This window comes from Colius striatus, chromosome 3 (assembly GCF_028858725.1).
Source record: "Colius striatus isolate bColStr4 chromosome 3, bColStr4.1.hap1, whole genome shotgun sequence".
In the NCBI taxonomy this organism is placed as follows: Eukaryota; Metazoa; Chordata; class Aves; order Coliiformes; family Coliidae; genus Colius; species Colius striatus.
This window is the reverse complement of record NC_084761.1, coordinates 86,699,479-86,715,320: the sequence shown is the minus strand read 5'-3', so window position 1 is coordinate 86,715,320 and position 15,842 is coordinate 86,699,479. Positions and strand designations below refer to the sequence as shown.

The 15,842-nt window shown below is 37.1% G+C and overlaps 1 protein-coding gene across 24 annotated transcripts in view; it reads left to right on the top strand.

Moving 5' to 3' along the window:
- The window catches only part of LOC104555463 (janus kinase and microtubule-interacting protein 2), a 211,451-nt gene that overhangs the window by 171,833 nt on the left and 23,776 nt on the right, over positions 1–15,842 (top strand). For 19 of the 24 annotated variants that reach the window (XM_061992934.1, XM_061992935.1, XM_061992932.1 and 16 more), the window contains 5 exons: positions 100–276; positions 2,084–2,140; positions 2,522–2,704; positions 11,878–12,108; positions 13,179–13,886. In XM_061992934.1, the coding sequence (XP_061848918.1) occupies positions 100–276; positions 2,084–2,140; positions 2,522–2,704; positions 11,878–12,108; positions 13,179–13,565 (1,035 nt within the window). In that variant the 3' untranslated portion in view covers positions 13,566–13,886. Of the gene's footprint in view, positions 1–99; positions 277–2,083; positions 2,141–2,521; positions 2,705–11,877; positions 12,109–13,178; positions 13,887–15,842 lie in introns of those variants that run through there. The other 5 variants (XR_009818444.1, XR_009818445.1, XM_061992928.1 and 2 more) reach the window with 3 other exon arrangements.

Genomic DNA, 15,842 nt, shown 5'->3' with positions numbered 1-15,842 from the left:
CATATTAATTAAGATTTTTTTTTGTACTCTAAAACATGATTGGGAATATTGTCACTATTTTATGCATCTAATTTGAAAATCTGTGTATTTACTCTCTAGCCCGTGTGCACTGTGAAAGATTCCCAGGAACCAGAGGAGAACAAAATAGTCAATAAGAGATTACAGCAGCAAGTGCTGACCTTGAAAGCCCAGCTCAGGGACCAGGCCACATTAGAAAATCAGTATGGCAACTTGCAGAATGAGGTGGAACTCCTTCAGGCTCAGCTATCTGAAAAGGTATAACAAAGCTGTTCTCTGTGTGCTTAAGTGGGAGGACAAATTAAATGTTAAGTCTGAAATTCTCTACAGAGCCACTTCCTTAATTGACTAATTTATCAGGATTTTTAACATTCTCAACTCTCTGTTGCCCTGTATCAGATTAGGAAACACAGTGAGCTAATGACAGAATTTTGATAGAGTTTTTCTAACTTTTTTTGATCCAGGTGCTAGTGTTAGACATTAAGAGTTTCATTAACACATTTCCAGTTAGATGAGTGGTTTGTATTTTTATTAATTAGCATTGATATTCTGGTGACAGCCCCTGTGTATTCACAAGTATACTTACATGAGCCGTTTTGACACTTCTGTGTTGTATTTCACTTGGCAAATTAGAGCAAATAAAGGCAAACCTACTGCCTTACTATGTGACAGCAAAGCTCCTGCAGTCAGTGTGATTACAACTACTGAACTCTTGGAAACAAATTCCTGCCAGGACATTTTCCCCTTAAATTTTGTTTCCCATTTCTTTGGAAACTATGTTTTGAAAAGGGATGATAGTTGCAATGTGAGCCAAATTGTACTTGTTTATTATACCTTGAAACAACTAGTAAATGAGATTTTCTCAGTGATATGATTCATATCTTAATGCAACGTGTAGAATATGCCTCTCTGAAATACAAGAGATTGTTTTCTTCTTCTTACTGGGTACAAGTTTCATCCTACTTCTTCCATGGTAAATTTACCTGTTCTACTGTTTTGGCTTTTGGTGTTTTTTGTTTGTTGGTTAGTTTTCATTTTATTTGGGTTTTTTTTCCTAATCTTGTCATGTACTGTGATTTGCTTTAAACATGTGCTGTATAGAGAGTTAGTATGGTTCCCAGGCATTGATTAGAATGCCTCTTAACAGAATAGCAGTAGTAAAATGAAATTGTATTATAGTGTCTAGTGTCTGTGGTGACAGATGGTGTGTATCAGAGGGTAGGTGAGTAGAGTAAGATGTGCCATCTATATAAATTAACATGTCCTTAATTGCTCTGTTGCATCAGCAAAATGTTTTGCTCCATGTCTCACTAAGAATTGAATGTCACTAATGCAGGGATCAGGTTTTTTTTGTTCCCCCAGTACCAGTGTAATATAAAGACACATCTCTTCTGCCCTGCCTACTCTATTTTTTCCCAAGCCCACAATTCATTACCTGAGGACCACGCAGCCTCCTTCAGTGTAACTGAATTCTCATAAAGGAAGGCTTTCTCTGATATATATGATATATTTACTGTAGACTTTATAGAAATACATAAAAATATAAAATTTTATGAAGAAAAACGAATGCAAAGGAATCTGTACTTTATTGCCAAATAATACTGTACTGATTGCTAATAAGAACGGATTTTACCTGGTAGGGTATCATATTTTTTTTCTGCATAACCATAAAGCAAATTTCCCGTGAATAATGAACATTTTAACCACAAGATACAGACTAGATCATCTCACTCAATTCCTCATAGCAGATATGCATCAATTGTGTTAGAGTAGAATGTTGTAGATGTTCACTTTTCAGAGTTTGCCATAGAATACAAATTCAGATAACTCCTTCTCTTTTCACTTATTCAACAATGTAATATACATAAGAAAAGAGGAACTTGCCCTGAAGGAGTGTTTTGGAAAAGTAAATGGGAATTTGAGTGCATAATGAAGGATACCAAATATTCAATGTGATGCTGCTTTGCCTCAGAAGTCAGGTCTAAAACAAATAACAAAAAAAAAGGTACATTATTTTAAAGTGACTCTAGAATAAATTAATGTTGAATCTTTTTCAACCTTTCAGGAAAAAGAACTTCAGAAGAGAAAGTCTGAAATGAAGTTGACATTAGCTCCTCTGAAGGTACTGTATTTTCCTGAAAGCCGATGCAGATGTGTGCTTTTGCTTACAAGCTTATGTGTATGTGCCTGCCCTCTAATGCTGCTCCTGACTAAGTTGTTTGCTACAGGGCTTCAGGCAAGGGCTTACTGACATTATTGCTATGAGTACTCTTCAGCCTGTTAAAAACGGGCCCTCAGTCTTGGGAAGGGACCATCTCTTCCTAGTTTACCTGTGCACACAGATTGCTGTTGCAAGGTGCAGAGACACCTAATACCCTAGAAACGTAAGAATGCAATCTGTAGCTTTGTGTCAAAATGTGTGAAATTACAGATAAGACACAAAATATAATCTTGCAGTCTCAACAGGGAATGAAATCAATGTATATGTGTTCATGCCGTGCAGGCTAAGCTGGCTTGCCTCACGAGAAAGTGCCAGGAAAGGAACAGCTTCATTACAAGGATGCATGGAGAATTTCACAGGCGAGGAATCAACAACTCTGCATTTGATGAAGAGGTGAAAAAGTTGGTGAATGATGTGGTCTTGGCAGAATACATCATCACTTTTACACCGATGCATGATCAACAGGTAAGGGTTTGTAGTTCTTTGTAGGATTCTCCCATTTCAAACATTCCATTTACCACTGTGTTTTAAGATTTGAGTCAACTTAGTGGATTCAATTAATATTCAAAATGGAATGAGTTACTTGCATTTTGCTGGCAAGATGAAACTGATTGCAGTGAGATATACTCTGCTTCACACCTGATGCTGTTCAACATTATAATTTATAGCTCGGATGCTGGAAATATACTTCATATTTTTTGGAGCAGCACCTACTTGAAAATATTCTTAAGGACAGGAATCTGAATCTGGCAACCTGAAGAAACAGGAATTCCCTTGCAGTACTTTAGTAACCTTCAAATGAGCTAGGAAAAAACCTATTTTGTGTTATGTGTTTGTAAAATATTGGGAAAGTGGCTGCCTGTTGTAGCAGAATACAGAACATAGGTTCATACTATGTTTTGTACTTCAGCTTATTTTGTACTGCACTGCAAAATGAGTTCATAAAAATAAGTTAGTTTTTAATGACACTGACATATTTTTCACCATATGCTTAGAACAGGCATATAACATAGAAAATCCACAGGATTATTTTCCTGATTATTTTACCTTTTTACATCCAGGGTGCTTCTAGTGCTTTTAAGTGCAATCTATCACTCAGTAATATTTGTTTCTGTGGCAAGAAATAGTTTATTGCGTGTTAAGGGAAAAGGCAAATTGATTTCTGATTGCAGGATGGGACAAGATTCTGTATCTGTCTGTCTTCTCTCAGTGTGTCAAATCTGAATCTGCCACTGTCTCACCCAATCTCATACTGAGAATGAATGTTTTATGGGACAGTAGTCAGTAACTCATCTGTCAGAAGGGAGCGAATACTTCAGAGCCTTCAAAGGTTGCTGTGATAAATGAGTATCAGCTTAAAGCATCCCAAGACAATAAATATCAAAATACTGTGCACACTCACACTGTCTCCCTGACTGTATAATTATCACAAATCTGAGCAGTTCCAATGGGAATTAGATGGAGTCTGTATTCTGATGGCCAGTGAGTTCATTTGCAATGCAGGAGCCCTCCATTCAGCACCTTGTTTCAATAGCTTCTTAGCTGTTCATACTAAGTGGAGCACAAACCCCTCCCATAGTCTCCAGTATGGTAGTGGCCAGAGGTCTCACTTAGGCTCATGCACAGTGGGATTCAAGCCTGGTTTTTTGGATCATGCATAGAACAGACCGGCTTTTGCTGGGAATCTTGACATTGAGCTGAGACCAGGTCCATTCTGGTCTGTGATAAGTAATTCCATGTGTAACAGCGTTTCCTGTCAAGGCAGATCTGTGCGTTCCCATGAAAAATTTAGGTTTCTATGGATCAGTTTTACAATGCAAAAAAAATACTTCAGTGAGAAAATGTCCCAAGTTTCACTACTCCTAATTTAATAAATACGATTATGATTAAACAGAAGAGAGATCATTTCATATTCATAGAATCATAGAATGGCAGGGATTGGAAGAGACCTTTAGAGATCATCTAGTGCATTAATGCAATATGTTCTTTGGTTTTAAAAATCCTGTACTGAATTCTATAAACAGACTGAACTGACTTTTCATCTTTGAGGATTTACTTCTTGTGTTACAACTCTTATTCTCACTACAATTCACATCTTGCAGGGCTATGACCAACTTTTACTTACATAAAACTCCTTTGAAAGCTCATTTCCTCTTTCCCCTCAGATTTTCACTTCTAAATAATTCCTAACATTGTAACACTTCTAAAGAAAACATAGTGAATGGATAGTAAATGGAACTTTTCTTTTTTTTCCTTTTTCCTTCTTAAATTAAAGATTTTCAATTGGAATTTTTAATTTCTGGGCCCAGTGACAAATGGAAGCTTGTCACACATTGGCAACAGACCTGCCTGCTTTGGCTTACTGATGAACTTCAGCTGAAAGTTTGCATTGATGCATGAAGGGCTGATCCAGAGGCCTTTGAAAGGAAAAGGGACTCTGTATTCATTACAGTGCCTGGCCTTTTGTAGTTCAGTAGAAAACTTTGCATATGGTTCTCAGAAGAAATATGTTTTCAAATTCTAGGAACTCTTTCTCTTTTTTTGCATCTCTACTGGGAATTATAATGTAGATTGGGTAGATCTGCCATAGCTGCATGCAGGAAGCTCTCGCTTCACTGGAGGGCTTTTGGGCATCAACATGTTATGCTTAAACACAAAAGTGAACTTCAGTTCTTTGCTCATTCAGAACATAACGGATGGTTGGTCATTCTCTTCTGTTTGCCAGAAGTATTTTCTTCCTAATGCTTATTCCAATTAAAATACTAAAACATAGAAACACTGTGATGCAAAACTAATCATAATTGGAGCTTCTCTTCAGACTACACTTTCAGCAATCGAGATATTGTTCTCAGACATGATAAATCAGTGTTGTCCCAATGGCTTTATTTTGCTGATTTGCACTAATTCAAGACTTCCAATCAGCTTGGTTTAGCAGATGTCACAGAAGAGTGTCTTATATTTTAGATCACTTAAAGAAACACTGTCACAGGTATTAGCAAAAGTGATTTTAATACTAATTTGTAAAAGGGCATCTTATCAGAGTTTGATGACAAGGTTCACTCCGTCACTTCCTACAGGGAAGAAACGTAAAAGTGGAAATTGTGTTAGAGTTAGTTTAGAATGATTTATTCAGAGATAGGAGATAGAAAGGGTAAGACAGGTTAAGAGAGACCCTCCCATTGAGTCACAAAATTCAGCATGGACCACCTTGCTTTCTGTGCTCCTTCTCAGAGAGGACTCTAAGTGCAGCTGGATGCAGACTTAGTCTCACACTTAGTCAACAGTTTATGTCTAATGGAATTAATACAGAGGGTACAGAAAAATCTCCTTAAGGATACTTAAATCATCACTTAATTATATGAGTGATTGAATAATATTTGCTGTAATCAACACAGTGATTTAATTAATGCTTTAAAAATATCAAAGTTTACATAAAACTTGCAATGAAGCTTCTAAATGAAATCACATACATATATGCATGCACAGAGTTATAGAGGTCAACCTATATTTTTCTCTTTTTGACAATTGTAAAAAATTATTGGTACCACATGATGTTAAATCCTGAATCCTAAATCTTTAATCCTTAATCTGCACAAAACCCAAATGTAGTGAATTGCTCACTGTACCTCATCATCAGCATTCATCAGTAGACAACAATTAGCTCTTCATCACCATCAACCAGCAGACAGACTTGAAATTCATCACGATCTCTTGCCCTGTGAAGCCTCCCAAGTAAGGAGGAGAATCAGAGGCACAGCCTGCTGCAGTCCCAGGGGACTCAAAGGAACCACTATTTACAGTATTGCAAGATGACTGGCTTTGGTCAGTAATTCTTCATTTTGGCCACGGTGCTTGTCAGGTAACGCTTACATGTCTCAGAATGGGCTACAAGCCAGGCAACTGGAGACTGTGAGGCATTTCTCAGGCAGTAGGAGTTCAGATACAATTAGGGGGCACCTAATAATTCTAACACTGTACTTGCAACTAGGTCAAAAGAGTAACAGGCTTGGCTGCACAGGTACATGAGAGAGCATAAGGTTGTCTCAGTTTACCACTTTGGTGATTAAAACAAGAACTTGATGTTGGGTGCCTCCAACATTGCAACACAACCCAGGAAGGTGATTCTGCACCACCACATTCTACTTCGTGACTGAAGTCAATGTATCTTCTTCACAGAGTTTTAGTGTGGTCACTTCTTGCTTATGTGCCTGGATTTAAATTGGAATTTGAGTGAAATTTCATGTTAGGTTAACTTCTATAACCACCAAAGGCATCTATCTTCAAATAGAATTAGACAACATTATATACACAGGGAGGTTTTTGTAATAACATAACTTGTCAACTTCTAAGCTTTGATGTATGTAACAAAAGCCTATAGCAAACACAGTAAGAATCAATAAAACTATTACAGGGTGTAGAATCAGATTTAGTGTTGCAGTTGCTCTTGGAGATCATCCAAAAAGAGTTTCCTATCTTGTACAGGAGTGGTAATAAGTTTGGCCAACTGATATAATTAAAACCTTATCTTATTTTGTGTTTGTAAAATTAAAAGCATGTGTCTGAAGAGAACACATTCCAGGGACAAGGGCTGCCTCCAGTGGGTGCAAGTGACACTTGGCACAGTGCCATAGCTGGGATTCACATGCTCAGTGTCAGACACCGAATATGTGGCCATTTTTGGACTTTTGTCATGTCCCATTTTCGTCATGTTATTGGAAAGGCCTTGACCTTATCTTCCTTTTCTTGCTAACATAGAATTAATTTATGGACATTACTAACAGTTACTGTCTCTCTGCCCTCTCAAGTGGCAAGTATACCAGACAGCTTTCATCAATGTTAGATGTTCATGTTCACTAAACAGTTAACAAAAAGGACCAGGATTGATGTTTGCAACAGCTTGTTTGCTTGGGTTGGTAAAAGTGGGAAGCAAGAGAAAATGCTCTAGATAAATAATAAGAAATGTGAAATAGTAGATTCTGCTTTTTTTTTCTGAACTCAGGTGTGCAACTGCAGTTTAAGGAACAGGCTTTTACTCAATTTGATTAGCTTGAGGCTGTGTCCATGCCCCTTTTGATATACTAGAAAACCACACAGAGGAGCAAGAGAGCTTGGCTGGCCCTATGAGCTCATCCCAGTCATTGAGGCTGTGCTGTATTTTAGGGCCTTTTCTCTTGTTTTCAGGGTGTGTATGGAGAAAAAAGAGTATATTCAATTCTTTTCTTTGAATGACTGGGCCCACATATCCTGGTTTTATATCAACAGCCTCTGTCCAGGTGACTGATGGCTGTAATGGATAACGCTGCTATACTCATACATTTCAATTTCTCTTGTGCTGGAAGGCTTTGACTTGATGATGTATTTTATATGTTCTCTCCATCGCAGAACTAAAACCATTACAGCTATTGGCCACCATTTCTAAGGGCTGAGAGGGAATTTGTGCAAAGAGCATAGGCATAAATGGAAGTGCTTTTTATTGCTCTTCATTGAGCCATCTTAAACCTTATGGATGGAAAGCTCCAGGCAACGAATGCGTCCAGTGTAATGAAGTATTTGTTTTATAGAACAGGGAATTAATGTGCTGAACAGTATGGCTTAATCCTCCTTGATATCAGGGAGTAAAGTAGCTTTTGAGATACTTTTTGGTAGAACAATTTTCATTTTATTTTATTTTATTTTATTTACCCTTTTTTTTCCACAAAACCACTTACTGCTTTCCTATGAATCATATTTGAACAGCCCTGAAATAACATTCCCTGATGCTCTCCATAGCATGATTTGTGTGTAGATGGTGAGAGATAAGAAGCTTTTCTCCCACTGAGGGTGAGATGCATTTACATCCATGGTACTTTATCTATTTCTTTTCATGGTGGAGAGCTAGGGCTACTTAAAAGGAGATATCCTGCCAATTTTATACATCTGCTTTAGATAAGGTGAGAAGAGTTGTAGAAGCTGGACTCTATTGGTTATGAAGGGCACTGGGAGGAGGTGTGCTTCAGTCAGGTGAGTCCCACCCTCACAGGGGAGATTAAGTTTAATTACAGGAGTTTAGTCTTTTGGTGACAATGGTGATCAAGACCAAGGGACCTTTCAAGATTAAATTTTTTGCCTGAAGAGGCTTATTTTACTGACATTACAGAAAATGTGACTTGAATCCATTGGAATACCAAGGGATGAAAGGGAGGAGGTGGTGGTTGTTATTCAGCATTTTTTTTAAAGGATAAAATCCTTTGCTAAGAGAGATTTTATTTTTGACCTTCAGAAAGATCATTTAAAATATTGAAAGATATAAAATGTGGATTAAAAACAGTTAAGGGCACTTTAACCTTTCCAGTGAAATAACTGATAAAGCTGTTCAATAATTGTATAAATGACTGTTAGTACAGAGGGTGTCTCAAGAGTTTGTAGTGGCTGAGGAGATGGTATATACTCAAAATTAATGCCATTTTTAAGTAAAATTGGGTTTCACTGACAAAGATTTGGATCTGTTTCCTGTCCATATATATAATATAGATATTTTAGCAGTGTTTTTTGCTTTAATTCATCGACAAGAGCATGCATTTGTCTAGAACAATAAATGCAAGTAGAGTACCAGCAACAATTTAAAGAAGAAAAGTTTTTAATCTAAGTTTTATTTTTCTAATAAGTGTTAGAATTTAGATTACTATGAAATGTGCCATTAAAAATATCCAGATGAATTAAACCATTTTACTCTTATCTCTGATACAACACTGACTTCATTTTTTTTAATTTTGGGAAAAAGTGATGTGTGGTTTTTTTATGCAAGTCTGCACTTCTTCAGATCTGATGGAATACCGTAATTCATTTCCTCTTGGGTGCGATAATTTGTGGAAACTTTGGAAGAAAGCAAAAAAAATAAAGAAAACCAGAATCAATGCTGTAAATAAATAAACTAATTTAAAAGAATCTGATTTACTAATAGAAGAAATTAATGTCTGGGCATTGAAAAATGCAAGCTTTTTTTCTTGTCTACATCCATAATGCTATAAAAACAAGTGATCTTCAGTATTTCACAGAATCTTGCAAAACACTGAGGATGAGTCTTTTTGAGAGAATTATACCAGCTTTCAAATATAGTGCAGACCATACTGTGAAAATTTCATCAAGGTGGTAGCAGCTTCACTCACCAGTTTTTGCATTAACCTGCCTTTCTATTGAGTTTTACTACATTGTCTGCAGTAGTATTCAGTAATCCCAAGAGGCAGAAGAGTTTATGGGTTGAATAGTTTAAAGGAGATGGAAAGACCCTGCAAGGAGATTATTTTTCTAGAAATAAAATGTGCCAATGTCACAGCTTTGATTTGGTGCTGGGTTTTTTTTTTTCTGATAGCTCTCCTGTCTATGAGGAGGACAATGATTTGCCGTTGCACGGGTCATTGAGCTCCAGAACTTGTTCTGCTCCTGCTGACTCCCATCTATCACCAGGGATGCCTCTAACTGTGCTTCCTATAGTGAGGAAATTCTCATCAAATCAGTTTAGATCCAATCTCTTCATGCCTGAAAACGTTTCAGGGCTGCCCTTTGTAACCCCTTCGTCACTTACAGCCAGTCAGCGTGAGCGATGGGGAGATACTGCACTCATAACCTTGGTTAGATACCAAGGACTTCTGAAGCTGCCTTTGGCTTCTGTGTTTGTAGGGGAACATCCAAATGTACAACTTTCACCTTCCAATTGTTCTGTATCTGTGATGCTAGGATATGACTGGACAACCATGCAACCCTACCTAAATAAATGCTGTGTCCAGATAGTGTCACAGACTCCCTCTGCTATCAGCGTAGAGAAGTAACTCTTTTAGTGAAGAGCAGCAATCCAAATTATGTGCCTGAAGTTGGTCAATATGAGCTGTCTTTCAGTTCCAGGATGCCACTGTAATTCCTTGTTGCTCAGCTTGAAATATATGAGCTGGGTGGTAGCTGCTGCTGGGCAGTGGTAGATATCTCAGCTGGCCAAACATGCCTATGTTTGCTATTTTTAATGGGACCAATGGCCAGAATTCAACAGCCTCAGTTCCTCCTTCCCAGTGGGGAGACAAAAACAGAAGGTCAAATAGGATCGAAAGCAGTATTCATTGCTTGTGTTTACCACTTGTGTTCTCTCATCCTGTGGCATAGCAGGTCTAGAGACAGATAGGCACCCTCCTGACCCTGCGAGATGAGTACCAACGCATAGGTTTAGGAATCTTAAGACATATACTTCAGGAAACCCAAGAGCTTTGAGGTTCACTTTGTAATGAGATGAAAGTGATGAGCTGTTTCAGGTCTGGTTAGCTTGAACATATCAACAGCTGGGATTTGAGGTCACCTGCAGGCTATGGGACAGTGCAACACCTATATACTCTAATACTAAGATTGGACTGCTTGCAAGCAGTATGCTTCTCATAAAGCTCCACAGTGATCATTCCTGCAAGAGTGAAACTTTTTTCTTGACAATAGAAATGGCTTACATTCTTCTTCATGCTGTTGTAGCATTATATTTTGATGCATGAGCTTGTCAATAAATGCTCATCTGCTGGATGTTCTCTTCACAGCAATCTTACACCACTGTGGCATTTCAGAATCCTTTTTTTTGAATGGACACAAGTGATGTAGCTAATGCTCATTAAAGTTCTCAAGAGGAAAAGCAATATATTATTTTAAGTGAAATTTTATGTTTTTGTATTACATAATAATTTCTGATCTGGTATATTTATAGTACTTGCATTTCTGAAGCTTTTACAAGAGGACTAAGAAGACCAAAGTGATGTATTAATTTTGGAAACAAATAACCATTGTTAAAAACCTAAAGGCTGAAACTGTTGATAAAAATCTTAAATTTGTTTTTCTGCGCAATTGCAATAAAAATGTAACATTAACCCTATAGCTTTAATAAATTTCTGTTTGGATGATAAAATTCTACTGCCTTGTGACTGTCATTCACATTCAAGGAGACCTTTATTTCCTCCTTGAAACTGTTATGAAAAGATCCATAACTTTCATTTCTCTCTAAATGTAGCTTCAGTTCAGTTAAGATATTCAAGAAGGATAATATTTGTTGGGATGTTAAAGTTCATATAGAGGTGAAATCAAATCAACTATCTTAATATTTTGATTCAGAATAGGAAAGACTGCTTAAGAGTTAATACACTTGAATTAATACACTTTTGAAGTCCATTCAGTTTAACTTTCTTGAGCATTATATATAGGCAAACCTGATTTTTTTGGTAGCATGGAGTAAGAGAATACATGTGTGAAAGAATCATTTTAGAAATTCAGAGATTCTTCAAGAGGAGACCTAATATTATGCATTTTTTAATTAGTGTTTTTTGTACTTTTTAGTTAGGTTTTCTTAATATCCAGATACAAACTTTGACTGTAGCTAGGACTCAAAGATATTTTTGTTTGGTTAGAGGAAGAGTTGATGAATGCAGGATTCCTTTTCAGAGAGATTCAGAAGTGTTTCACATTTAAAGGAATTGGTATATTATAAATTTTCTCTTTTAGGTAAACATAATTTAACTTTTAACTTCTGTGAACTTTTTTTTATAATTAATTAATCCAACTGGTTTCCACTAATCCAAAATAAACAGTGTTGGAAAACTTCGTCTAGCCTGAATTATTTAAAATGATGTTTTCTCTTGCAGATGCTGCCTTCTTTAACAGACATTTCACAGCTAGAGGATCAGGAGATATATGTGAATATGAACAGGATGACTGCATCAATAACTGAAAACTGTCAGGAAGAGGTGGATAGCATCCACAGTTCTCCTACCACCCCAGATGTGTATGCTGCTTCTCCTATAAAATTAACAAGTCCAGAGAGCATTGTAGCCTTACATCGAGAACTAAGACAAAGCCATCACAAAAATTGCCAGGTCAGTAAGAAATTTCCCATAATTTTGTTTCATGAAATCTATTTCTTGGCAGTTATTTTACAGATAATATAGGTATTTGAATAATTGCTTCCAGAAATGCACACATGATTTTTAGTTTAAACAAGCTGAGGATAACAGATTCTTAATGTTTTTTGTTAGGAATTTTCTTCCCCATTGTTTATGAATGGCTTTAGACATGTAAAAATAATAAACAGGTTTTGTTTTCATCACGGTATACACTCTGATAAGACTGTCTTTGAAAATGATTGGATCTTTAAAAAAAACTTATCATGTAGATCTTGTCCTACCTTTTTTTTTCTCTCTCTTTTTTTTTTTTCAGTGATCCAATTATTCCTATGCCCTGAAGCTCTTTATAGTAATTTCCATTAACTGCAGGAATCCTGTTAAGAACAGAGCTGATCAATTGCAATTGCATTTGTGACAGTCTGCTGCTAAACTAAACATGCAGGAGATTTCACCCTCTCTGAAACAACATAACCTCTCCATAACTCTATGGGAACAATATTCAGTATGCAATTACTGGACCCAGTTAGCTAGAGTAGTTACAAATATTATTCTACTGATTTTTCTTTATAATCTCAGATTCAAGTAAATATAACAAAGCAAGTAAAAGCACTGTTTCTACTTTTGACATTAATAGTTTAAAAACTCATGCAGCATATTGAAATCTTCTTTTAGTTAAGAAATTTATTATACAATTAAATGCTGACTCAGAATTCTGATGACCTGTGATGGTCCAAATTCAGCTTCCTGGTCATTTTCTCTATCTCAGTCACATTGTTTAACAGATAATTGAAAATACTGTCATAAAATTTTTAGGAGAACTGAATGCAAGGAATTCTTTGATTGACCTGATATTTGTAAGCTCGGAGATTTATGTTTTTATATGCATCAAGTGAGCTTTAAATCCCACTGAGAGCATGACACAGGCCTCACTTATAAGCTACAACCGAATCAGCCACAATGCACAGATAACATGGTTCCATGTAACACACAGAAGCACAACGACACATTCAAGATGATATTTTCTTCTCTTCTTTCCTCCTCAGATACCTTCAGCTGTCTCCTCCAACTCAAATCCAAATGACTGCAACCTGCCCATGAACCATGAGGAAGCCCATTTGCCTCTGCTGTCAAGGATGCAAGATGCACTCGTGCCTCCGGAGCGTAATGCTTTCTGGGCCACAAAGGGGAGGGATTGGCTGTCGAAATGTGATGATGTATTTTGGGGTCAAATAGGAAATCAGCACGCAGGTGCTACTCCCCAGGGAATGAAACAGAAAAATGCCATTATGAATAAGGCATGGCTCTCTAGAGAAAAAACAGATGGCTCAACCTCAGCTACCACAGCAAAAAGCTATTTGTCAGACGTGTTGTCAGCAAGTAATAAAGGTCGAAAACCTATGGGGAGAAATCAGCTGCACGGGAAAGAATAAAACCCACAGAAGGTAAAGCATCTTAGCAATATACTTTTCCCTTTGTTACAAAGGTACTAATCATTTTTATAAACAAAGATCTTTGACTGGTTAGCATGGCCTAGCATCTAGTTTGAGATGACTGGAAAATTTACACGAAAAAGAGATGTAATACTTCTTATCATCAAAATTTCTTAGAACATTGGAGGCCACTGAAACCTATGGATTTTTACATAACCGGGCTGCCTCCTCATTTTCTTTTCAATGCTTGTTTATGATTTGCTTTTCTTTGAACTGAGACTGTGAAATAATCTATTAAATCATTTTTACTTGTATGTATAACCCATTTCTTCAGTGTGCAGTGGCAAAGTCTGAAAAAACATCTGTTTTGTGTGATTGTTTCCTCTGGAGCTTAAGGAAATGTGATAGCATGGACTTCCTAGAAACCCATTTTACAGAAATTGGTCTAGTTTTCACAGTTATTGTTTCTTTACTGCCTTAGGACTATAGTTTTAAACATTTTATCTTTTTTTTTAATGAGCTGACCTACAGCAGCATACTCAACCCATTCCTGTAGATGGTAGTATCTGTAAAATAGCATCCTTCGGTTGTTACTGGATAAGAAATTGCATCTTAACTTGAGTAGCTTTGCTGGATATGTTCTCAAATATTTCCTTTAGGTGACTGCTTGTGTATCGTGAATACAGTTACATCTGTGTTCAAAGGATGAGTGATTCAGACTGCACCCTGCTCTGCCAAAGCCCCAAACCTGCACTAGGGAGAAGCGCATGCAGTGCCAGTCCACCTACACTGGCACATCAGTGGCAGTGCTTCCTCCTAGTGTGGCTCAGAAAGAGTTGTGGTCCAGGCTTCATAAACCTTTGATGAATCTGGATTGTGGGAAGGAGGAGGGAAGAGGGTGCCTGTGTAGGTGCATGTGCGTACCAACGCCAGTGGAGTCTGGAAAGCTTAACTGAGCGTGATTGTAAATCCCCCAAAACACTGATTTATATTGGAATCTCACCAGAGTTAATACTTTTGGAAAACCTCCATTATTTACATCTCTCAGCTAGCTTTACTTTTCATCACCTCTATTAGAAAAAGGACATTTTTAATACACAGTAATCTGTGGTGCTTCTCCTTTGCCTCCATTGGTTCCAGTTGGTTCATTGTATGTTACTACTTTGTTTGACACTGCTTTTTGGAAGCCAGAAACCAAATCACTGGTTTTGAAGAAATATTAATGCACAAACATGCTTTATTGTGGGAAACCCGTCTTCATTTACTCAGCAAAGTAGCAATTCAATTGCTTACAGCAACAAGTGAATTGGTCCTCATCCAGAACATCTTTAGAAAACACACATCAGAAACCAAGGGAAATAGCCCCTGGAAGTGATGTTTGGATGTGCTGTCTAAGCAGAGGAGATATCAATGAGGTTCCAAAATCTGGTCTTCTGCTTTCCTTCTTTCCTTCCTTCCTGTTTTTCTCTACTCCCTAATGCCTGGCAAGTACATGTGGAAAAACACTAGTAAATGTTTAACATGCCAACTTGTTTGATAAAAAGGTACTTTAAGATTTAGTACTTTCAAGGATTTTTTTTTGAGCTTTGTCTAGCTGCTGGTAAAATATAGGTGTTGGAAGCTGAGGCTGGAGGTCAGATCAAAGTGCATGAAGTGTGCTAATGGTAAAGATAATAATAATACCCTGTGACAATAAGTCTTTGTTATCATAGCATGTCTATCTACTTTGTGATTAGGACTATAGTAACTTAGCATGAAATTAAGCTTTTCTCAGTTCAGTCCTTTTCTGTCAAAGACAAGTGTGGTTTATTTTAAACTATGAGGCTTCATTTTAAGCTAATCAGGTTATTTGGCTCCATTCGTGCTCCTGGTAGAATTCATCATTTCCTGGACAAGGGCTGCAGACACACACAGGTGTAGAGGAAGGAACAGACACTTCTAAGCATATTACCTGCAAGGAAGCACTGTAATGCAACATGGACTCAATTGCTCAGGCAAATGGAATCTGGGATGATACCTTGGAACTTTTTTGAAATCCTGTAGCCTCTTGTTTTTCTAATTTTTAGGATGCCAGTTCTCCCTAGTATAAAGCACTGTTTAAATATGTGCAGGTATTACAGTTGTCATTTGGACAGCTGTTTCAGCTGCTTTTAAATTCTCTCAAGTAAAATGAAAGATTTTAGACACTATGGTGAAAGAATGCTATTAAATTAAAAGCAATCTGTTTGGAGTGTCACATTCAACAGTATTAGAAAAGGTGGGTCAAGTAAAGGTTTT